Source organism: Limanda limanda, chromosome 6, assembly GCF_963576545.1.
Source record: "Limanda limanda chromosome 6, fLimLim1.1, whole genome shotgun sequence".
NCBI lineage: Eukaryota > Metazoa > Chordata > Actinopteri > Pleuronectiformes > Pleuronectidae > Limanda > Limanda limanda.
This window is the reverse complement of record NC_083641.1, coordinates 22771358-22796913: the sequence shown is the minus strand read 5'-3', so window position 1 is coordinate 22796913 and position 25556 is coordinate 22771358. Positions and strand designations below refer to the sequence as shown.

Below are 25556 nucleotides of genomic sequence, written 5' to 3'. Positions count from 1 at the left end.
AGCAATAGAAACTCAGAGTTCAACACAAGAGAAACTTGTCACTTTAATCTGTTATTAGGTGAGTTTCACAAAATCTCCTAATTTGCCAACAACTGATTATGGACAAAGTCTATTTACCAGAAAAGGTAGCCTGGGTGCCAGACGAATTTAGCCCCGCCCACAACATTTTTTGGTCGGGAAGTTCGGTCTGGAGTCGCTCCATTGGGGAGAAATGATGCTCCGAACAGAAGCTGTTCGGACCAATCACATTGTCAGGGCGGGCTTTATACGATGATGGACAGATGATCAACCATAGATATGTGATCAGCAGTTACGTAATCAACTACGTCATCAAACAGCGCTTGGGTTGACTTTGTTTTCCACAAACATGCCTGCCGCTGGAGAGTTGAGATGTGTGGATGCTGCCATTGAGTCTGTTTTAGAAGACATCGATAGCGCATTAATTTTGAAAGAGGAACAGAGATACGCGATCAAGGCATGGCGATGCAACTCGGCGTGCACGACGAGGTGGACATTATTTTTTCATCGATAAAACTATTGCATGTTCGCTATGTGGCAGGAGGTTTCCCTGAAAGAGGTTGCCCTGAACGCAGCACAGCAAGGATGTTAGAAGCTGGAGGTAGCAGCCCGGAGCTAGCCGCCGCGGCTCAGCTTCATGTCCGCAGACGGACTGTCAGTCCACGGGAAGGAAACTGCTGGTAACTGCCACAAGAGTTGTTCATCTTGTAATAAAGACCCAATGAGGAAACATGCTGTGTTGTTTTTTTTATGGTAAGAGAAAGTCTTGACTGTCTGACTTAGTAAATAACTCACAATGATGCTAATCATACGTCACATACTACGTTGCTCTGATTGGTTGTAGGTCTATCCACTTGAGCGAAGAGGCATTTTTTTTCCTGGTTCGGTTGAAACACGCCCCATAATCACAACCCAATGGAGCGGTCTCAGACTAATATTCTGACTAGAATTGAGTATGACGTCAGGCTACAGAAAAGGTAGAAAGTAAAATAGAACTTAGTCATTAACAGAATTGGAATAAAAATCAAACACTGTAACCTTAGCTGGTTCCCTTTTAACCCCCAATCATTAGAGTGAAACTTTAAACAATAAACCAAATCCTAGCTCATACATTTCAAAGTAAGACCAAACAGAAGCTCAAGACCTACATCTCTTAAGGGAATAAAATAGAACGCTTGCTGACTTCAATGCTGCTTTCCCCTCTAACTTTATAATATTGTATTTTACAATTAAATGTAGATAGCCTGTTATATATTTGAAGACCAATGTCGTCTGTATGAATATGAGAATGAAAGAACAAGGAAATGTTTGGACAATCTGAAGTGGTACATAGCTGTTAATATTGAGGTGATATAATATATAGTAATTGTTGATTTTCAATCATGAATACTGACGTCTGTAAATACACACTTAAATATATTTCCCATATTATAACACTCATTCTTGCCAGAAGTGCCTTTTGAGTACTTAATGCTTTATGTACTAATTTCTAGATTTGGTAAATGCTACACTATCAATGTAGTTAACCTAAGACAGCAGATACAATAGTAATCTAGCAGAGAAGCTTATTAAAGAATATACTTTGCTTAAATCCAAGTAGTACAGTAATATGAAACCCCAGAAGTCCAATGTACATTTAACCCAAATGTATAAAATGAGAACATGAAAAAAGTTACAATGTGACAAAAGGGTTGTTTGTTGTGATGCTACAAAGAAATTTTACATCAATCATTTAGTTTGACCCTTTATATTCAACTTATGTAATAAAGTGACATGGAAATAGTTGAAATGCATGAAGTCACTTTTTTCGGAATACTTAGTTTTGAGTGTGAATCCCTCCAACGGACAAAGTGAGTAACTATATTTACTGTCGCTTATGAGGTGTGTTGTTGGCGAATGTTGTCGCTCGTGACTCTGTGGTGATTAAACGTTCATATGACGTTGCCGATATAGTTGCCGATATAAAGCCCTCACACACAGCTCCTGCTCCGAAGGCTGCACAGAGCTCAGCTGAACACCTTCACTCCAGGGATGGTTTGGTAAACTGGGTCTTGTTCTCTTATGTCTCCTTCTAATTATTTGTCCATGCACGATGTACTAAAATAATGTGTATTGTGTTTGATACCTGTTGATTCAAAGAGAGATCATCCCTTGTAGAGTTCTGCATCTGGTTTTAGAGCTGAATGAAGTGTGGCAGTGTCTGAAGGCTTATTACATTTGGTTGTGACAGACAGAAAGATGGCTGCTAACATCACCATAGAGTACAAGATGAATGATAAGATCATGTTGATTCAGGTCTTTGTCGTTCTCTTTCTCTTTTTTAACCATCTGCTAATTACGACCTTTTTCACCAAGGAGGTCTTCTACACCACCATGCGCTATGTCTTATTTGCTGTCACGCTAATGTCCGACACTCTGTTTTTATTCCTGACTGACATCCTGCTCATTTCGGATTTATATAGCTTTACGATACAAAGGTGGTTGTGCCTTATTATTATTATCGTTTTGTCTCTGTATGCTTTTGTGACACCAGTCACTCTGACGGCGATGACCCTGGAGCGCTGCGTGGCCATTTGCCTGCCGCTGCGTCACGCAGAGCTGTGCTCCCCACGCAGCACTCTGCACGGCATCCTCATCATCCACATCCTCAGCTCTCTGCCCTGCATTGTTTATCTCTCCATCTTCTTTGCATCGGCCTCCTACGGCTCCGACACCCAGGGCAGAGTGTGCAATGCTGAAATCTTCATCATCCACACGTGGCAGGGTCACCTCAGATCAGCGATTAGTCAGTTTTACTTCCTGATCATGTGCATCACAATCGTGTTTTCCTATGTGAAGATAACGAGAGTAGCCAAAGCTGCATCAGGAGAGGACAAAAAGTCCACATGAAGAGGACTCAGAACTGTGGGGCTTCACGCTTTGCAGCTGCTCCTGTGTCTCATCCAGCTGTGGTGTCCTTTCATAGAAGCTGCTGTATTTAAAATCAATCTAATTTTATTTAGCAATGTCAGGTACTTTAATTACATTACTTTTATTCTTGCTCCAAGATGTCTGTCTCCTCTCATTTATGGCCTCAGGGATGAAATGTTTTGTCATGCCCTGAAAAGATTAGCTCTCTGTGGTTTGCGTAAGAAACACTGATCAGATTTGTATCGATTAACAAATTGTCATGATGTTATATTATGAAATGTATTTTTTTTATTTTCGTCTCTGGCTTGATTTATATTGTTATTGTTATTTTATCTTTTTTTTTTAAATGTCAAGGAAATATTCAGTTGGATATAACAATGAAAATGTTGATTGATTAACATCCAATACCACTACTTGTATTTTTGCTGACAATATTTGCAAACATTGTATTAAACTCAGCTTGCCTTCATCCTGTCTGTCATTGACCTGTCAGTACAGAGAGAATTATAAAAACGTCAAACAGGCCTGCTATGATATTTACAGAGTGGCTATCTATAAATTACCTGAAAAACAGACATGTTTAGAAATACTTTTCAACGGAAAGAACAACATAAACGAACTAACCTCTGCCCGCTGGCCAATGATCACCTGCCAGATTGAATCCTTCTCGTCTTTAGTCAGTTATCCAAGTGATGTCAGGTATTTTCTTTGCAGAGCATTGAGTATGTGCACATCCTGTTTACAAACATAGTGAGAGTACATTAAAATCAAACACCAACTATGGTGACGGAGAAGCACATAAAAAGTTTTCAGGAATATTGACATTTCTTTAACTGTAGTTGATGATTTCAGATTTTTCTTTTAATTTCCCCTGTCATGTTTTGGGAGAGAAAGCCAAAATCACAGAGATCGTCATTCTGAAATGAAACCACAACTCTCAAAACTGCTTATCTATCAATTAAATAAGTGTGGAATTATATATAGTTATATATATATTGTGTTTTTCGGGTTGACGTATAGACTCGACCTTCACCTGCTCTGCTTTCAACCCCTGAACTATTTTAAGTTTAGAAACTGACAGATTTTAGTTTATATATACACGTATAACAAAACATGTTAACATACATAGGAATTCAATAAGGAAAAAAATGTTGACCAAAAGGCTGAAGACTTACTTTTGAATACTCAGTGATGGCCTCTATGAGAGCTAAGGTGGCTTGTGAGAGAAAAGTGGTTGAACTGTCTGTAACCAGAGACGCTGCTCGTATGGTTTAATTACAGACTCATTTTAGTTCAGGTTTTCATCGCACTTTTCCTCCATCAACATTTTGCTATTCACAAATCTGGTTGTGTATAATTTTCTACATGTGGTCATCTGTGTACACTCTGGTCACCAGTGGTGGAATGTAACGAAGTATTTTTACTTCGTTACTGTACTTAAGTAAATTTTTACGTATCTGTACTTTACTTAAGTAAAAATAATAGTGCATACTTTTTACTTTACTCCGTTACATTTTGCAGCTATTATCTATACTTTTACTCCGCTACATTTCTACAATATGTGTCGTTACTCGTTACATTTTATGAACACAGTTTCGCCAAAATGTTGCTGTGACGGAGCGGCTCCGCCAGCGCTCCACACACACACACAGTCACACACGCGCACACGCAGCCACACACACGCCAACACATTTCCACTCTTCCTGTTAAAGTTCGTAGTTGATCACTATTTAACCATCAGCTACTCTGTTTAGCGCTGGGCCGACGGAGGGTGCCCACTCGTCAGCTCCGCATCTGGGTCACACACACACACACATACGCATCTGGGTGACACACATACGCACATACGGACACACACACACAGTCACACACAGTGGCCGGTCAGCAGCCGTCCGGACCACTCCGTGTAGAAGGAGGAGGAGACGTTTCTTTAGTTTTAACGCCGCCACTTTATTTATTGACTGTCCACCGGAGCAACACTCTCATCACCTCTAGTAGGTGCTCGTTCACTTCTCGTATTCGTGCACGACGTCACTCTCTGGGCCCGTTCCTTAAAGGGGCAGGCCATACCTGCAAATGCTGTTGCTTATAATTATTACTAGTAGTGACATCTGTAGAAGCATGAGTATTACCAGTAGCTATATCTGCATTCTTTATCAAAATGGCACAGCCTAGACATTGAGAGACAACCCATTGCGTGAGTACTTTTACTTTTAATACTTAAAGTAAATTTAAAAGTAAGTACTTTTTACTTTTACTTAAGTAGGATTGTTGATGTAGTACTTTTACTTTTACTTAAGTATATATTTTCCTGGGTACTTGTACTTTTACTTAAGTACTAAACTTCAGTACTTCCTCCACCACTGCTGGTCACACATATGACTCTTCATCACTTCCACCTCTTCCTCATTCAAGGCCTCAGCTCTGTGCAATGCTTTATTCTCTCATCGTCAACATCAGCATGTCTGAGCTTCTACAAACAACACAGGGTTTCCTCTGAATGGCTGTTCATCTTTCACATGTGGCGGGGTCACCTCAGGTCTGCCATTGGTCAACCTTACTTCCTGATCATGAGCTTCACCATTGTGTTTTCCTACGCTAAGATAATGAAAGTGTCCGTGCAGTGTTAAATCTGTGAAAACAAGAGGACATCAGATCTGTGCATTTGCCAACGGTCAGAGTGGCTCTAATTAACAGGATATAACCAATATATATAATAATGTATCAAATGAGAACATGAAAAAAGTAACAATGTGACAAAGGGGCTGTTTGTTGGGATGCTTCAAAGATTTATTACCTCAATCACCTCAACTTTTAATGAAAGTTGTCCTGAAATAGTTGACGACTGAAGAACTGAAGGTTCCTGGTTCAATCCCTTGTTCCAACCAAAGACCAGCACCAACAAGAATTCAATATGAGATAGAAGAGATGCTCATGTTGCAGCGCTCCTGGTGTAGGATAAAACAAGTATTATCTTAAATAATCACATTCAACTTATTTAATAAAGACATTTGTAAATAGCTGAAACAGATGAAGTCGCCATTACTGAATTATGTTTTGAGTGTGAATCCCTCCAACAGAGAAAGTGATTAACTATAGCTACTGCCTATGAGGTGTGTTGTTGGCAAAGTTGTTGCTTGTGACTCTCTGGTGATTTAACGTTCATATGATGTTGTGTTATAGTTGCCGATATAAAGCCTTCACATGCAACTCCTGCTCAGAAGGCTGCACAGAGCTCAGCTGAACACCTTCACTCCAGGGATGGTTTGGTAAACTGGGTCTTGTGCTCTTATGTCTCCTTCTAATTATTTGTCCATGCACGATGTACTAAAATAATGTGTTTTGTGTTTGATATCTGTTGATTCAAAGAGAGATAATCCCTAGTTGAGTTCTGCATCTGGTTTTAGAGCTGAATGAAGTGTGGCAGTGTCTGAAGGCTTATTACATTTGGTTGTGACAGACAGAAAGATGGCTGCTAACATCACCACAGAGTACAAGATGAATGATAAGATCATGTTGATTCAGGTCTTTGTCGTTCTTTTTCTCTGCATTAACCTTCTGCTAATTACGACCTTTTTCACCAAGGAGGTCTTCTACACCACCATGCGCTATGTCTTATTTGCTGTCACACTAATGTCCGACTGTCTGTTTTTATTCCTGACTGACATCCTGTTCATTTTGAATTTCTATCGCTGTCCGATGAAAGTGTGGTTGTGCATTACTATTTATATCATTTCGTCGCTGTACATGTTTGTGACACCAGTCACTCTGACGGCGATGACCCTGGAGCGCTACGTGGCCATTTGCCTGCCGCTGCGTCACGCAGAGCTGTGCTCCCCACGCAGCACTCTGCACAGCATCCTCATCATCCACATCCTCAGCTCTCTGCCCTGCATTGTTTTTCTCTCCATCTTCTTTTCATTGGCCTCCTACAGCTCCTACACCCAGGGCAGAGTGTGCACTGTGGAAATCTTCATCATCCACACGTGGCAGGGTCACCTCACGTCAGCCATTAATCAGTTTTACTTCCTGATCATGTGCATCACAATCGTGTTTGCCTATGTGAAGATAATGAGAGTGGCCAAAGCTGCATCAGGAGAGGACAAAAAGTCCACATGGAGAGGACTCAGAACTGTGGGGCTTCACGCTTTGCAGCTGCTCCTGTGTCTCATCCAGCTGTGGTGTCCTTTCATAGAAGCTGCTGTGCTTCAAATCAATCTCATGTTATTTATCAATGTCAGGTACTTTAATTACATTACTTTTATTCTTGCTCCAAGATGTCTGTCTCCTCTCATTTATGGCCTCAGGGATGAAATGTTTTTTCATGCCCTAAAAAGATTTGCTCTCTGTGGTTTGCGTAAGAAACACTGATCAGATTTGTATCATTAACAAATTGTCATGATGTTATATATATATATATTATGAACTGCTTTTGTTGTTTAATTGCATCTCTGTCTTGATTTATATTGTTAATAAATATATTTCAAAAAATGTAAATGAAATTGTCAGTTGGCTATAAAAATGAAAATGTTGATTGATCAACCTCCAATCCCAGCACACAGCCCACCGCCGACAGCAAAAGACGCTAAACCTGTGAACAGAACATTTGCCCATTTCCTCGGTTTATGAACTGCAGTGTTTTTGAGTTGAACAGGACCCAAGCAGAACTCCTGAAAAAATCAGAATCAACTGTTTTAAATCAAAACAGTAATTTCCTGTTTAATTTAGGATTGTATCATAAAATGTCATTGTATGATTTGGAACAAGGACAATGAGAGAAATTAAAAGGTTTCCATTGTCATCCAAGGAGAATGAACTATGATGTAATAATGTAATGATATAATATACAGATCGGTAGAATTTATTCCTCCTTCCCTCAAAGAATATCCAGTGGTGACTCACTTCCCTATTTGTTTTTGTTTACATCAGATGTCTCTTCATTTACAGTATTGTATTTGTGTCTGACTTCAATCAGGAAGTTGCCCTGTGACTCGGAGTGAGTTAGAATATAACAAGAAGATAATACTTATTGGTCATATAGGGACAAACCGTGTAATATATATATATATATATACAGTGTTGGGAAGGATACTTTCAAAACGTATTCCGTTACAGAATACAGAATACATGCCCAAAAATGTAATCTGTAACGTATTCCATTACATTAACTAATCTGAGTAACGTATTCTGAATACTTGGAATACTTCCGGTTTGTATTGCATTTTTTAAGTGTATGATTGCCGCGTTGTTATAGTCAGTGGAGCAGCAGCAGTTTAAACTCTCTCTCCGCCGATGCGGCGGGCCAGCTGGATGTCCGGCTCCCATCCACTCCCACCTCTGTGCCGGCCCCACCGGAGGCTGAAGGACCCCCCCCCCTGCGCCAAGGCTGCCTAGCGCCGTGCTACGATCGTTTCGGCGTCGAGTCTATTTTTTTTTGCGCTTGACGCGAGCGTATCGCTCCATGAAACACACTGAAAAATGATTTTAAACGATATTGATGACATTTTATATGATATAAATGATAAAGTATGCATCCCATAGTTTGTATTCCCATTCTGTTGTCCTGGAGTTTTAATTTTACCAATTTTACCGATCACATTATTAAATGCCCCCCTCTGCCCATCCACTACAGACACACAAGCAGTCATAAAGATAAAAAGAGAGGGGGGGCGGCGGAGAATACGTAATTTACCCTCGACACCCGACATTGAACGGAGAGAACAGCGGAGAAGTTCTTGAAGATGGATGAAATTAAATTGGGACGCTGTTGCAGTTAATGTTGGAGCAACAAGTGACTATATGCTTTTATACTACTGGGTCAACGGGTGATATTATTAGCGCTGCCCGGCGCTTCAGCGTCCGGTGTGAACCCGACGTGCCTCGCTGGTCTCCTGCAGAGCCATGACAGCGGAGCTCTGGAAGCGCAGGTCGGTCTTCTCTCACCAGGTGCTGGAAGGGCAGCTTGCGGATCAGCAGCTCCGTAGATTTCTGGTAGCGACGGAACTCTCTCAGAGCCTCGGTCCCGGGGCCTGTAACGGTCCCGAGCCGGTAGCGGTGAGGCTTCTTCACGCCGCCGGGGGCCCGGGCGCTCTTACGGCAGCCCTGGTCTCCAGCTGCTTCCTGGGGGCTTTGCCGCCGGTGGATTTACGAGAGAGTGAATAAACTCGAGAAGTACCGTCATGTAATCCACTGATTTCAACAATGTAACTGTATTCTGAACACCATCTATTTAATTTGTAACTGTAACGGAATACAGTTACTCATAATTTTTATTCTAAATACGTAACGCCGTTACATGTATTCCGTTACTCCCCAACACTGTATATATATTTTTAATATTTTTATTAAGAGGTTAGGCACAGTAGATCAGGAATCAATGTCAAATTTACATTGGGTATCACAAAATCTCAGCACGACAATCAGCAATACACAGAGACATTAACACCACAAAAACACTGCGCATTTTGATGGATCTAGAATAGTATATACAGTCTTCCTCTTAGAATGTTTTTCTTATTTAATGGACCACATGAACGTGGTCCAGTGTAATATATTTATTATTGATCCACTTGTGTACGATTCTCTAACAACAATAAACACAGTAATGTCAAATGTAAAGCGAAAGAAAAACAGATGTAATGAGTCAGCTCCGTTGTCCACGCTGTTATCGAACTAAACCTTCTCATTCTCCCGCGTTAGAGTCAACGACAGCTTGTGAGGTTTAAGATGCAGATATTTCAGGGTGATATTAACAGTTAATTATTAATTCAGTTTGTTTAACTTGATCTGTCAGAGATAAACATCTCACCAAAGGAAGTAGGTGGCTCACCTCTGGACCGCGGCCATTTATTGTACATTACACATAACAATGAATATCCAATGAGCATTGTCCAAATGTAAAAAACTATTTTAAATGCAAAGCAGAGACAACTTAAAATACAAAGAATATGTTCATCAATAAGGCTTCTAATCTTCCAAGAGCTTTGACACTTATGGCTAAAAACAACTCTGATGGAGTGAGGCATTAATTACAGACTCATTCTAGTTCAGGTTTTCATCGCAATTTTCCTCCATCAACATTTTGCTATTCACAAATCTGGTTGTGTATAAATGTGGTCATCTGTGTACACTCCGGTCACACGTATTACTCTTCATCACCATGCACTTCCTCCTCCTCATTCAAGGCCTCAGCTCTATGCTCTGCTTTATTCTTTCACTGTTAACAGCAGCATATCTGAGCTTCTACAAACAACACAGGGTTTCCTCTGAGGGGCTGTTCATCTACATGCGGCGGGGTCACCTTAACTTCCTGATCATGTGCATCCCTGTTTTCCTATGCTAAGATAATGAAAGTGTCCATGCAGTGTTAAAACTGTGAAAACAAGAGGTGATCAGATCTGTGCATTTGCCAACGCTCAGAATGGCTATAAATTACAGGATATAACCAATATTTATAATAATGCATCAAATGAGAACATGAAAAAAGTAACATTGTGACAAAAGGGTTGTTTGTTGTGATGCTACAAAGAATTATTACATCAATCACCTCAACTTTAGTAAAAGTTGTTGTGAAATAGTTGGCGACTGAAGAACTGAAGGTTCCTGGTTCAATCCCGGTGTAACAGGGCAAATTAACCTACCCAGATAAAACCTGGATATACTTCGGCCCAGGCCAGAGTATACCCCGGGTATAAAGTGTCCTAGGCCAAACTATACCCGGGGGTGTAAAATAGCCTAGGCCAGACTATACCCCTCCAGGCAGGGGCTGGTCCTTTCTATAGGCGACAACGACATTCGCGTGCCTTCTGCCCCGGGAGATGTGCAGATCCGGGGGCGTGTTTGCTGTGGGGGGGCAGCGCGAAACCCCAGCGTCCGGAAGTTGTTCGTGCTGCCTTGGTCGACCGGGGTCGAGCAGGTTGTACCGGTGACAGTGTTGGGAAGGATACTTTCAAAACGTATTCCGTTACAGAATACAGAATACATGCCCAAAAATGTAATCTGTAACGTATTCCATTACATTAACTAATCTGAGTAACGTATTCTGAATACTTGGAATACTTCCGGTTTGTATTGTATTTTTTAAGTGTATGATTGCGGCGTTGTTATAGTCAGTGGAGCAGCAGCAGTTTAAACTCTCTGTCCGCCGATGCGGCGGGCCAGCTGGATGTCCGGCTCCCATCCACTCCCACCTCTGTGCCGGCCCCAGCGGACGCTGAAGGACCCCCCCCCCCCTGCGCCAAGGCTGCCACGCGCCGTGCAGCGATCGTTTCGGCGTCGAGTCTATTTTTTTTTGCGCTTGATGCGAGCGTATCGCTCCAGGAAACACACTGAAAAATGATTTTAAACGATATTGATGACATTTTATATGATATAAATGATAAAGTATGCATCCCATAGTTTGTATTCCCATTCTGTTGTCCTGGAGTTTTAATTTTACCAATTTTACCGATCACATTATTAAATGCCCCCCTCTGCCCATCCATACAGACACACAAGCAGTCATAAAGATAAAAAGAGAGGGGGGGGGGGGCGGAGAATACGTAATTTACCCTCGACACCCGACATTGAACGGAGCAAACAACGGGGAAGTTCTTGAAGATAGATGACATTAAATTGGGACGCTGTTGCAGTTAATGTTGGAGCAACAAGTGACTATATGCTTTTATACTTCTGGGTCAACGGGTGATATTATTAGCGCTGCCCGGCGCTTTAGCGTCCGGTGTGAATCCGGCGTGCCTCGCTGGCCTCCTGCAGAGCCATGACAGCGGAGCTCTGGAAGCGCAGGTCGGTCTTCCCTCACCAGGTGCTGGAAGGGCAGCTTGCGGATCAGCAGCTCCGTAGATTTCTGGTAGCGACGGAACTCTCTCAGAGCCTCGGTCCAGGGCCTGTAACGGTCCCGAGCCGGTAGCGGTGAGGCTCCTTCACGCCGCCGGGGCGCTCTTACGGCAGCCCTGGTCTCCAGCTGCTTCCTGGGGGCTTTGCCGCCGGTGGATTTACGAGAGAGTGAATAAACTCGAGAAGTACCGTCATGTAATCCACTGATTTCAACAATGTAACTGTATTCTGAATACCATCTATTTATTTTGTAACTGTAACGGAATACAGTTACTCATAATTTGTATTCTAAATACGTAACACCGTTACATGTATTCCGTTACTCCCCAACACTGACCGGTGATGATCCCTCCACAGGTTCATCTTCAGAAACTATGTTACGAGTTTTACTTCCGCTAGAGCAGGGGTTTTCAACTGGGGGTCTGCATTACTTTGTCATCTTCCCTCTTCAGTTGTAGCCCCAGTTTATGTTGATTGTTATTGATCACCGTTACTTTAACATTCTCTCAACATGTCAGCTACATGTCTGTACATTTAAGTCATGAACGTTATATATTGATGTACCTATGGTTCTGAGATGCAGTACAACTACAAACTGCATTTTAATTTTGTTTCCAATTCTTAAGCACTGAAAATCAACCGTTGTTGTTGTTTTTACACAGATTTTTCTAGATTTGTTTGAGGTTTTTTAAATAAAACCAACATGGAAAACCAAATGTTAAAACTTCCTTCTATCCACATGCACACACGTAGGCACGCGCGCGCGAAGGCACATCAGTAGGCCGCAGAGTGCTTTCTAGTCAGAATGGTGGTCCCTGGGACAAAACCAGTTGAAAACCCCTGCTCTAGAGTCCAGTTTGAATGTCTTCTCTGCGCTCCGCCAGGGCTGATCCGAGGACCTCACTAAACCATCCAATGGGGAGTTGCGATGTGTGTGGGCAGGGACTTAATCAACAAGAGCACTTTCCCCATCCATTTATTCCCTTTAGAATTATCCAGGTGCTCATGCAGGAGCTCGGTTCAGTTCAGTCTTTAGTATTCTGTCTGATATTTGGCAGCAAAACGAGACTGTGTCCAGTGATTTTCTCTTTTCTGTACTAGCCCTGTGCAGGCTGTTAACAAAAGAAAGTATCTTATTTTGTGTACCTAGAACTTGTTTCCATTTGCTGAGTTATCATAAGGGGAATTGTGTATCACTCCTGCTACTGATGAGAGGTCCATGTTAAGTGATATTTACAGAATGTTTTAGTGGTTATACTGTGGTTTATTAATGTTTTTGGGCAGACAAAAGAGGCACTTGTTTATAGTTGATTCTTTGTTATCTCTAGAAGTTCAGATGCGCTGGTCCATTACTATTTGAACCTCAGCATCTAGGTTTCAGAATTTGTAGAATTATACATTATATACATTATATGCACATTGTTGTTTTGGTACTTGTACTTTTACTTTTGATACTTAAGTACATTTCAACACCAGATACTTTTGATACTTAGGTACATTTAATATGAGCTACTTTAAGACTTTTACTCAAGTCATTTTCTGGCAGGTGACTTTTACTTTTACTGAAGTCACTTTCAGGTAAGATATTTGTACTTTTACTCAAGTATGGCTTTAAAGTACTTTATACACCACTGGCCACAGGCCAGTACAACCTTTCCCACAGATCTTAGAAAATGACTAACCAGCTTCTGATCTGCATCTGATACCTCATTTTTAGTTATTGTTGTCATGTGTTGATCCATTGTATTGCTTAAAAAGGCTACTGTTTAAGCACTTTGCACTTTTTAGTTTGATGGAACGTGTGGTGGGAGGCTTTGAATAATGAAAAATACTTCTCCCTAACTAATCAAAAAACAAATTTTTTGCTGAACATAAATCATTAACTGCTCTTAAGAATGCAATTATTAACAATGTAGGTTAGGTTTCAGTTAAGAATTAGTTGAATACCATTGTTATGAACATGTCAATCAACTATTAATAAGGCTATATTGTGACACATAGACATTGAGGCTCAACAATAGTTTTCTGGTTGAATGTTCAGCTCAATTCTAGAAGGCCCTACAAGTCATGATCAGATGAACATGTCGTGGGAATTTTTGTATTTAGATATGTTTAAATGAAACAAATAACATTTAAGTAAAAAGGAGTTTAATGAAGAATGTATTTTGTGTTGTGTCAAATGTATTGTGATCAAGACTGTAAATCAAGAGTTTAACTCAAGGTAACACTATGCATATTGCTCCTGGAAGCCTTTCAGATGTGGCCTCCTCAATCCAGTGTGAACAAAAGGTTTCACAGCAGGGGCCACTGAAGGAGACGGAGCAGATGGGCTCATGGGTGTGACTGCTAGAGACGTTGGGTCTGAGAGGAAGATGTATTCACACCTAGAGCTTTCCCTTACTCTGAGCAGAATCTATTGTATTGTAAGCCTGGTCAGAGAGGTGATTGGATAACTTGCTGCCTCTGTCTAAGGAGGGGCCTGTGTACAATAAATGCTGTGTGTTTGCTTGGGATCTGGGCCATTGCCTCATATCTGTCACCATGGTATGAGCTCTGTGCCACGACTGCAGTTGTTGAATTAAACTTCCAGATTGATAATTGTTTGCTTGTCCTTGGTATAGAAATTTCCATAACAAACATGAATCAGAATAAGTTCAGGTATTGCACATCTTTAGCACACCACCCAAAAATCCACTAGAATGCATGAAATAACATCTACTTAAACCAACATTTCCTGGGGGTGGACCTTCAGCTATGTCTTTGCTTCACAGAATGGAACCAATGTTGTCCATCTCCAGTCGGCCGCCCCTATCAACGACTCTGGGCCCCACAAACCACCAGAATGCACAACATGGGCACAACGCCAAATTAATTCCAATTCCCTGATATTTGAGCCAGCGACTTGTGTGGCTGCGTGCGCGTCAACATTTTGGTCACCCCTGACAAAATCTCACTCCAAGGTTTTTTGAAAAGTTGGCAGCTCTGCGTCCGTCTCTGCTCTGGGCACAACGGGGCACGCGTAAGACTTGTGCCATGGGAACACCAATCAGCGTGAACCACACGGACCAAAGTTAACATTGGGAGAGTGGGCACTTTCAGATGGGCCCTACGAAATCTCCCAAGCTACTCGACTCCAGCGTCAGCCTGTTGCCTGCTGCTCGGCAACACCTGAGCTAACAGGCTAACAGGCTGCCCCCGTCATTGAACACCACCCGAGTCTGTGGAGAGGGTTCACTCACATCGGATGAATAATACGTTTTGAAGCTGCTTGTTCTCCTGACAGAAAGGTTATAGACGTGTGAGCTCCTGTTTCTGAGGTTAGTCAAGTTTAGTATTGTATTTATCTGTGATTCGCAGGCACCTGCTGTACCTGGTTGTAAGCTTAGCTCGGCCAGCCCGCAGGCATGATAGCAACAGTAATAGCGATGCTAACGGGTCCGTAGCCTAAGGAGTTATTGACCTGACATGAAGCGACATGATCTGGTCCACCCAGCAGAGAGAAGCGTTAGTTTATGAGCTTGAGTGTGTTTGGAGAATAAGCTATGCAATACTAATAATGTGGAAGAACTCCATACAGTACATTCATTGTCTTGGTAGTGCACAGTCTAATCCAAAACCATATTCAAAATCAGTAGTTGAATATCCACAGAAAATAAAGATACAAACTTTGTTCATAAGTAACACTTCCTCTACAATAATGCCATACTTTTATGTTTCCTATCATTTTATTAGGTACGGACGAGCCTGAAGGACACAGCTGTGCTGACCGTGTTCTGTCTCTTATGGCAAAGAAGAAAAATAAAACACTGGGTTCTTATCTAAAGTGTATCAAATCAGAAAGCAAAAGATAAACATTGTTCTAATAAGTGTTCATTTGAATATATAATATATAATGAATATAGAAATTAACTCTATTATGCATGACACTTAGCAATGACTGGCAACTCTAAACAGTTGCAGGCCATCTTTAGTTAAGGGAGGAAAACACAAAGTGTTGTGCAGATAAAGCTGGTGCATGTCGTCCTCATGTTGATAATAATAAATTAATAAATTATGCAAGTTATTTGAGCTATGTGTCTGTCTAATCTTTTTACTTTGTTGCAATCATTTTACTTCAATGCTGTATTATAGGCAACATCTTTGTGTCGCGCTGAGCGCTAAAGCATGTGAAATGTATTTGAAATAGGATTTCTGCTCCCTGCTGGCACTCAAAATGCAGCCCATGGTATATCTCACTGGTCTATATAGGCCTACTGCTTATGCTCAATTTTTGTTACCGTGACATGACGTCATAAAAAATTGCACTAGCAGAAATTTCCGGCTAAAATCGCCACTGATAAAGTTACATGTAAGTCGCCATTACTCAATTATGTTTGAGTGTGAATCCCTCCAACGGACAAAGTGAGTAACTATAGCTACTGTCGCCTATGAGGTGTGTTGTTGGCAAAGTTGTTGCTTGTGACTCTCTGGTGATTTAACGTTCATATGATGTTGTGTTATAGTTGCCGATATAAAGCCTTCACATGCAACTCCTGCTCAGAAGGCTGCACAGAGCTCAGCTGAACACCTTCACTCCAGGGATGGTTTGGTAAACTGGGTCTTGTGCTCTTATGTCTCCTTCTAATTATTTCTCCATGTACAATGTACTAAAATAATGTGTATTGTGTTTGATACCTGTTGATTCAAAGAGAGATCATCCCTTGTTGAGTTCTGCATCTGGTTTTAGAGCTGAATGAAGTGTGGCAGTGTTTGAAGACTTTTTACATTTGGTTGTGACAGACAGAAAGATGGCTGCTAACATCACCACAGAGTACAGGATGAATGATAAGATCATGGTGATTCAGGTCTTTGTCGTCCTTTTTCTCTGCATTAACCTTCTGCTAATTACGACCTTTTTCACCAAGGAGGTCTTCTACACCACCATGCGCTACGTCTTATTTGCTGTCACGCTAATGTCCGACTGTCTGCTTTTATTCCTGGCTAACATCCTGCTCATTTTCAGTTACTATCTCTATACGATTAAAATGTGGTTGTGCCTTATTATTTATATCGTTTTGTCGCTTTACATTTTTGTGACACCGGTCACTCTGACGGCGATGACCCTGGAGCGCTACGTGGCCATCTGCCTGCCGCTGCGTCACGGAGAGCTGTGCTCCCCACGAAGCACTCTGCACGGCATCCTTATCATCCACATCCTCAGCTCTCTGCCCTGCATCGTTTTTCTATCCATCTTCTTTGCATCAGCCTCCTACGGCTCCTACAGCCAGGGCAGAGTGTGCACTGTGGAAATCTTTATCATCCACAGGTGGCAGGGTCACCTCAAATCAGCCATTAATCAGTTTTACTTCCTGATCATGTGCATCACAATCTTGTTTTCCTATGTGAAGATAACAAGAGTGGCAAAAGCTGCATCAGGAGAGGACAAAAAGTCCACATGGAGAGGAGTCAGAACTGTGGGGCTTCACGCTTTGCAGCTGCTCTTGTGTCTCATCCAGCTGTGGTGTCCTTTCATAGAAGCTGCTGTGCTTCAAATCAATCTCATGTTATTTTTAAATGTTAGGTACTTTAATTACATTAGTTTTATTCTTGTTCCAAGATGTCTGTCTCCTCTCATTTATGGCCTCAGGGATGAAATGTTTATTCATGCCCTCAAAAGATTTGCTCTCTGTGGTTTGCATAAGAAACACTGATCAGATTTGTATCATTAACAAATTGTCATGATGTTATATTATGAACTGCTTTTTTTTGTATATGCGTCTCTGGCTTGATTTATATTGTTATTTTATAAAAAATAAATGTTTTCCCAGTGATGTCAGATATTTTCTTTGCAGAGCATTGAGCCTGTTCATAAACATAGAGAGAACATGCACAGTTTACATTTAAATCAAGCACAAACTATGGTGACTGAGGAGCACATCAAAAGTTTTCAGGAAAATTGACATTTCTTTAACAGCAGTTGATAAATTCAGATTTGTCTTTATTTTGCCTTCCTCTCAGTCATGTATTGGGAGTGAAAGCCAAAGTCACAGAGATCTTCGTTCTGAAAGAAAACTACAACTCTCAAAACTGCTTATATATAATTTAATAAGTGTGGAATTATATAGTTCTAAATATTGGTGTTTTTGGGGTGACGTATAGACTCAACCCTTACCTGCTCTGCTTTCAACCCCTGAACTATTCTGAATTTAGAAACTGACAGATAACGTATAACAAAACATGTTAACATACATAGGAATTCAATAAGGAAAAAACTGTTGATATTCAGTTATAGGAACATTTTATTGAACAACCAACAAGATTTGTGCGAAAAATCTTACCCTGCAAAGAAACAAGTAACAGCAATATTTATTTCTAAAATGTAGGTTGAATACCTCAAGTTGTACTAAAGTTTTGCATGTACTTACTTTTCACCACTGCAAAAAATACACAATATAAATGTGTCCTGTCAGTTGAATTCTGTATATGACTGTAGTAATTTTTTACATGCTTCTGTTACCGGCCGGTAACAGACTCACTTGTTTGAAAGGTACAGCACACAGCCCTCTGCCGACGGCGAAAGACACCAAACTTGTGCACAGAACATTTGTCCATTTCAACAGTTTTGAATCAAAACAGTAATTTCCTGCTTAATTAAGGACTAAGATTGTATCATCAAATTTCATTGTTTCAATTTATTGATTAAGATCATTCTCATTTAGATCTAGTTCACTTAGAAATCTCAATATTTACTATTCCAGATTATATAATGAACAGTGAGGTTTTATAGAGTTCTTGAGAGTGTAGAAGTTGGCAAAATTCACTTTAACAACATTAATGAAAGAACATTTGTGTGAGAAAAACATTTATTATGAACATAATAAAGTATAAAAACACAAATTAATAACAAAACGTACTAACTAACAAAGATGTGTATGTGTTTGTGAATCAGAGTGTTCTCAAAATGCTGGCTGGCCACAGTTCACATCTTGATAAGCATGCTTTCAAAATGGTGGTTTGGCCCACTAAGGTTAACAGCCCCCCCCCTTTCTTCTGGAGTGGGGGATTAGGTAAGTAGGTTGAGAAATGCGCGTCTGTGTAAATGCTAATTAGAGAATGAAAGATTCAGAGAGAGAGAGCCTGTGAAGAGCATTACAAACTAACCTTACTTTTATTTAACTTTAACACAATCTCACCACATACAGTACTGTGCAAAAGTTTAAGGCAGGTGAGAAAAAATGCTGTAAACTAAGAATGCTTTCAAAAATTGAAGTGTTAACAGTTTATTTTCATCAATTAACAAAATGCAAAGTGAGCAAACGAAAGAAAAATCTAAATCAAATCAATATTTGGTGTTACTACCCTTTGCCTTCAAACCAGCATAAATTCGTCTAGGTACACTTGCACAAAGTCAGGGATTTAGTAGGTTCATAGTCAGGTGTATGAACAACCAATTATACCAACAGGTGCTAATGATCATCAATTTCACATGTAGGTTGAAACATACTCATTAACTAAAACAGAAACAGCTGGGTAGGAGGCTTACAACTGGGTGAGGAACAGCCAAACTCTTCTACCAATGTGAGGTTGTGAAAGACAGTTTGATGTCACAGGTCATATACCATGGCAAGACTGACCACAGCAACAAGGCACAAGGTCGTTATACTGCATCAGCAAGGTCTCTCCCAGACAAATATTTCAAAGCAGACTGGGGTTTGCAGATGTGCTGTTCAAGCTCTTTTGAAGAAGCACAAAGAAACAGGCAACATTGAGGATCATAGACGCAGTGGTCGGCCAAGGAAACTTAGTGCAGCAGATGAAAAATACATGAAGCTTATTTCCCTTCGAAATCGGAAGATGTCCAGCAGTGCCATCAGCTCAGAACTGGCAGAGACCAGTGGGACCCATGTACACCTATCTACTGTCCGGAGCAGTCTGATCAGAAGTGGTCTTCATGGAAGAGTTGCTGCCAAAAAGCCATACCTCTGACATGGAAACAAGGCCAAGCGACTCAACTATGTACGAAAACATAGGAACTGGGGTGCAGAAAAATGGCAGCAGGTGCTCAAGACTGATGAGTCAAAAGTTGAAATATTTGGCTGTAGAAGAAGGCTGTTTGTTCGCCGAAGGACTGGACAGCGGTACAATAATGAGTGTCTGCGGGCAACAATGAAGCATGGTGGAGGTTCCTTGCAAGTTTGGGGCCGCATTTCTGCAAATGGATTTGGTGATTTGGTCAGGATTAATGGTATCCTCAATGCTGAGAAATACAGGCAGATACTTATCCATCATGCAATACCATCAGGGAGACGTATGATTGGCACCAAATTTATTCTGCAGCAGGACTATGACCCCAGACATACAGCCAATGTCATTAAGAACTATCTTCAGCGTAAAGAACAAGAACAAAGCCAACATGTTGCACCCTGGGAGACTGAGTCCCTTGCCTTTCTCAAGACAAGGAGGCAGGCGAGGGGGGGGCCTCGCTGCTCTAGCTCAAATCTTCTCTTCCCACCCAACGACGGAAGTTCACAGGTGCAGCTTTCAACTCATCTCTTCAAGGAAACCTACATGCATCTCAAGCTTTTCCAAACTCCTTGCAGCGACTCGATGTCCTGCAGGTAAGTTTCAACAGGCAACGGAGCCCCACAGCTCGACAGAACCGTGAATGCAGAGCCTTACGACCAACGCAGAGCCGTCACAGAATTGCGAACGGAACTGCAACTCCCTTTTCCTCTTTCTAAGGACTGGTAACATAATCTGGGCTTAATAATTATACAAGGCTGAGCAAAGCTGATTATTTTATTCTGTGTGGTGTTTATAAGTTTGATATGTGTTGTGGTATTGTGGTTCTAAGTTTTATGAAAGTAAGGTTAGTTTGTTATGCTCTTCATGGTCTTTCTTTGCATTTCAGTCAACCCTCTTTGTCTAATTCAGCACCAACACACGCATATCACTTCACCTACTCATCTCCTCCCCCACTTCACAAGAAGGGGGGGAAGGCTGCGACTATTTGGAAAGCATGCTTAGGAAGGTGTGAACTTTTAATTAAGCCACCATCTTGGGAAGCACACTGATTTGCATGCACACACACACTCACATACACATCTTTGTTTAGTTAATACGTTGTTAGTAATTTGTGTAATATACTTTATTATCTTCATAATAAATGTTTTTCTTTCACAAAGGTTCTTTCATTAATGTTGCATAAGTGAATTTTGCCGACCTCTACACTACCAAGAACTCCATAACCTTCACTTCATTATATAATCTTTAATTATATTGAAATTTCGATTTGAACTAGATCTAAATGAGACTGATCTTAATCAATTAATTGGCTATCTTTTCCCTTCCTTTGAAGGATGGTGCCCCGAGGTATCTTTAACCAACTAAAGTTATGATTTAATATGAATATTTTAAATATTAATGTTTTATATTTTATTTTGATAACTACATTTATTGAATGCAGAAAGGCACACCATCTTATGGTATCACTTTTAATGCATTATTGCACAACATGAGCATCACCATTGTGTTTTCCTATGCTAAGATAATGAAAGTGTCCGTTCAGTGTTAAATCTGTGAAAACAAGAGGACATCAGATCTGTGCATTTGACAACGCTCAGAGTGGCTCCAGTTAACAGGATATTACCAATATATATAATAATGTATCAAATGAGAACATGAAAAAAGTAACAATGTGACAAATAGGTTGTTTGTTGGGATGCTTCAAAGATTTATTACATCAATCACCTCAACTTTTAATGAAAGTTGTCCTGAAATAGTTGACGACTGAAGAACTGAAGGTTCCTGGTTCAATGCCGTGTTCCAACCAAAGACCAGCGCCAACAAGAATCCAATGTGAGATGGAAGAGATGCTCATATTGCAGTGCTCCTGGTGTAGGATAAAACAAGTATTATCTTAAATGTGAACCTTCACATTCAACTTATTTAATAAAGACACGTGTAAATAGTTGAAACAGATGAAGTCGCCATTACTGAATTATGTTTTGAGTGTGAAACCCTCCAACAGACAAAGTGAGTAACTATAGCTACTGCCTATGAGGTGTGTTGTTGGCGAATGTTGGCGCTTCTGACTCTGTGGTGATTTAACGTTCATATGACGTTGTGTTATAGTTGCCGATATAAAGCCCTCACACACAGCTCCTGCTCAGAAGGCTGCACAGAGCTCAGCTGAACACCTTCACTCCAGGGATGGTTTGGTAAACTGGGTCTTGTGCTCTTATGTCTCCTTCTAATTTTTTGTCCATGCACGATGTACTAAAATAATGTGTATTGTGTTTGATACCTGTTGATTCAAAGAGAGATCATCCCTTGTTGAGTTCTGCATCTGGTTTTAGAGCTGAATGAAGTGTGGCAGTGTCTGAAGGCTTTTTACATTTGGTTGTGACAGAGAGAAAAATGGCTGCTAACATCACCACAGAGTACAAGATGAATGATAAGTTCATGTTGATTCAGGTCTTTGTCGTTCTTTTTCTCTGCATTAACCTTCTGCTAATTACAACGTTTTTCACCAAGGAGTTTTTCTACACCACCATACGCTATGTCTTATTTGCTGTCACGCTAATGTCAGACTGTCTATTTTTATTCCTAACAAACATCCTGCTCCTTTTGACTTACTATGGCTATACGATACAAATGTGGTTGTGCCTCACTATTTATATCGTTGTATCGCTGTACATTTTTGTGACACCGGTCACTCTGACAGCGATGACCCTGGAGCGCTACGTGGCCATTTGCCTGCCGCTGCGTCACGCAGAGCTGTGCTCCCCACGCAGCACTCTGCACGGAATCCTCATCATACACATCCTCAGCTCTCTGCCCTGCATCGTTTTTCTCTCCATCTTCTTTGCATCGGCCTCCTACGGCTCCTACAGCCAGGGCAGAGTGTGCACTGTGGAAATCTTCATCATCCACAGGTGGCAGGGTCACCTCAAATCAGCCATTAATCAGTTTTACTTCCTGATCATGTGCATCACAATCGTGTTTGCCTATGTGAAGAAAACGAGAGTAGCCAAAGCTGCATCAGGAGAGGACAAAAAGTCCACATGGAGAGGACTCAGAACTGTGGGGCTTCATGCTTTCCAGCTGCTCCTGTGTCTCATCCAGCTGTGGTGTCCTTTCATAGAAGCTGCTGTGCTTCAAATCAATGTCATGTTATTTATCAATGTCAGGTACTTTAATTACATTACTTTTATTCTTGCTCCAAGATGTCTGTCTCCGCTCATTTATGGCCTCAGGGATGAAATGTTTTTTCATGCCCTGAAAAGATTAGCTCTCTGTGGTTTGCGGAAGAAACACTGATCAGATGTGTATCGATTAACAAATTGTCATGATGTTACATTATGAAATGTATTTTTTTTATTTTCGTCTCTGGCTTGATTTATATTGTTATTGTTATTTTATCTTTTTTTTTTTAAATGTCAAGGAAACATTCAGTTGGATATAACAATGAAAATGTTGATTGATTAACATCCAATACCACTACTTGTATTTTTGCTGACAATATTTGCAAACATTGTATTAAACTCAGCTTGCCTTAATCCTGTCTGTCATTAACCTGTCAGTACAGAGAGAATTATAAAAACTTCAAACAGGCCTGCTGTGATATTTACAGAGTGGCTATCTATAAATTACTTGAAAAAAAGACATCTTTAGAAATACTTCTCAACGGAGAGAACAACATAAACAAACTAACCCCTGCCTGCTGGCCAATGATCACCTGCCAGATTGAGTCCTCCTCGTCTTTAGTCAGTTTTCCAATTGATGTCAGGTATTTTCTTTGCAGAGCATTGAGTATGTGCACAGCCTGTTTACAAACATAGTGAGAACGTGCACAGTTTACATTAAAATCAAACACCAACTATGGTGACGGAGGAGCACATAAAAAGTTTTCAGGAAAATTGACATTTCTTTAACTGTAGTTGATGATTTCAGATTTTTCTTTTAATTTCCCCTGTCATGTCTTGGGAGAGAAAGCCAAAGTCACAGAGATCGTCATTCTGAAATGAAACCACAACTCTCAAAACTGCTTATCTATCAATTAAATAAGTGTGGAATTATATATAATTATAAATATATTGTGTTTTTCGGGTTGACGTATAGACTCGACCTTCACCTGCTCTGCTTTCAACCCCTGAACTATTTTAAGTTTAGAAACTGACAGATTTTAGTTTATATATACACGTATAACAAAACATGTTAACATACATAGGAATTCAATAAGGAAAAAGATGTTGACCAAAAGGCTGAAGACTTACTTTTGAATACTCAGTGATGGCGTCAATGAGAGCTAAGGTGGCTTGTGAGAGAAAAGTGGTTGAACTGTCTGTAACCAGAGACGCTGCTCGTATGGTTTAATTACAGACTCATTTAAGTTCAGGTTTTCATCGCTCTTTTCCTCCATCAGCATTTTACTATTCACAAATCTGGTTGTGTATAATTTTCTACATGTAGTCATCTGTGTACACTCTGGTCACACATATGACTCTTCATCACTTCCACCTCTTCCTCATTCAAGGCCTCAGCTCTGTGCTATGCTTTATTCTCTCATCGTCAACATCAGCATCTCTGAGCTTCTACAAACAACACAGGGTTTCCTCTGAGGGGCTGTTCATCTTTCACATGCGGCGGGGTCACTTCAGGTCTGCCATTGGTCAACCTTACTTCCTGATCATGAGCATCACCATTGTGTTTTCCTATGCTAAGATTACATTACATTACATTACATTACATTTAATTTAGCTGACGCTTTTATCCAAAGCGACTTATAATAAGTGCATTCAACCCAGAGGGAACAAACCCAGAACAACAAGAATCAAGACAGTACAATTTTTTCGAAATAAAGCAAAACTACAAAGTGCTATTGGTAAGTGCCATTTTAGTGCTACCAAAGAGTTAGTTTCAAAAGTGGTTAGTGTTTTTTTTTTATTTTTTTTATTCAAGGTACAGTCGGAAGAGGTGTGTTTTTAGTTTTCTGCGGAAGATGTGTAAACTTTCAGATGTCCGGCTGTCGATTGGGAGCTCATTCCACCATTTAGGAGCTAGGACAGCAAACAGTCGTGATTTTGATGAGTGTTTAGCTCGCAGTGAAGGAGCAACGAGCCGATTAGCCGAAGCAGAGCGGAGTGAACGTGCTGGTGTGTAAAGTTTGACCATGTCCTGAATGTAGACTGGACCTGATCCGTTCACAGCACAGTACACAAGTACTAATATTTTGAAACGGATGCGTGCAGCCACCGGTAATCAGTGAAGGGAGCGGAGGAGTGGAGTAGTATGCGTGAACTTTGGTGGGTTAAAGACCAGTTGAGCTGCTGCATCCTGGATGAGCTGCAGAAGTTGGATGGCACTAGCAGGTAGACCTTCCAGGAGGGAGTTACAACAGTCTAGAAGTGAGATGACCTTGCTCCAAGATGTCTGTCTCCTCTCATTTATGGCCTCAGGGATGAAATGTTTTTTCATGCCCTGAAAAGATTAGCTCTCTGTGGTTTGCGTAAGAAACACTGATCAGATTTGTATCAATAACAAATTGTCATGATGTTATATTATGAACTGCTTTTGTTTTGTTATTGCATCTCTGGCTTGATTTATATTGCTATTTTAAAAATAAAGAAATGTTTTCCCAGTGATGTCAGGTATTTTCTTTGCAGAGCATTGAGTATCTGCACAGCCTGTTTACAAACATAGGGAGAACGTGCACAGCTTACATTTAAATCAAACACCAACTATGGTGACTGAGGAGCACATCAAAAGTCCCTGTCTGTATTGGGAGTGAAAGCCACAGTCACAGAGATCTT

At 40.7% G+C, this 25556-nt stretch overlaps 3 protein-coding genes and 1 pseudogene across 3 annotated transcripts; all 4 read left to right on the top strand.

Moving 5' to 3' along the window:
- The first annotated feature begins 2256 nt into the window (after positions 1–2256).
- LOC133002968 (odorant receptor 131-2-like) lies at positions 2257–3159 on the top strand (annotated as a pseudogene).
- Positions 3160–6426: 3267 nt separating this feature from the next.
- Positions 6427–7299, top strand: LOC133002967 (odorant receptor 131-2-like). Its single transcript, XM_061072556.1, has one exon. The coding sequence runs from the start codon at positions 6427–6429 to the stop codon at positions 7297–7299; it is 873 nt and encodes a 290-aa protein (XP_060928539.1).
- A 9281-nt stretch (positions 7300–16580) lies between these two features.
- On the top strand, positions 16581–17453 carry LOC133003427 (odorant receptor 131-2-like). Its single transcript, XM_061073158.1, has one exon. It carries the CDS (start codon positions 16581–16583, stop codon positions 17451–17453), a length of 873 nt encoding a protein of 290 aa, XP_060929141.1.
- A 4738-nt stretch (positions 17454–22191) lies between these two features.
- LOC133002966 (odorant receptor 131-2-like) lies at positions 22192–23064 on the top strand. The gene has a single exon (XM_061072555.1). The coding sequence runs from the start codon at positions 22192–22194 to the stop codon at positions 23062–23064; it is 873 nt and encodes a 290-aa protein (XP_060928538.1).
- Positions 23065–25556: the final 2492 nt, after the last annotated feature.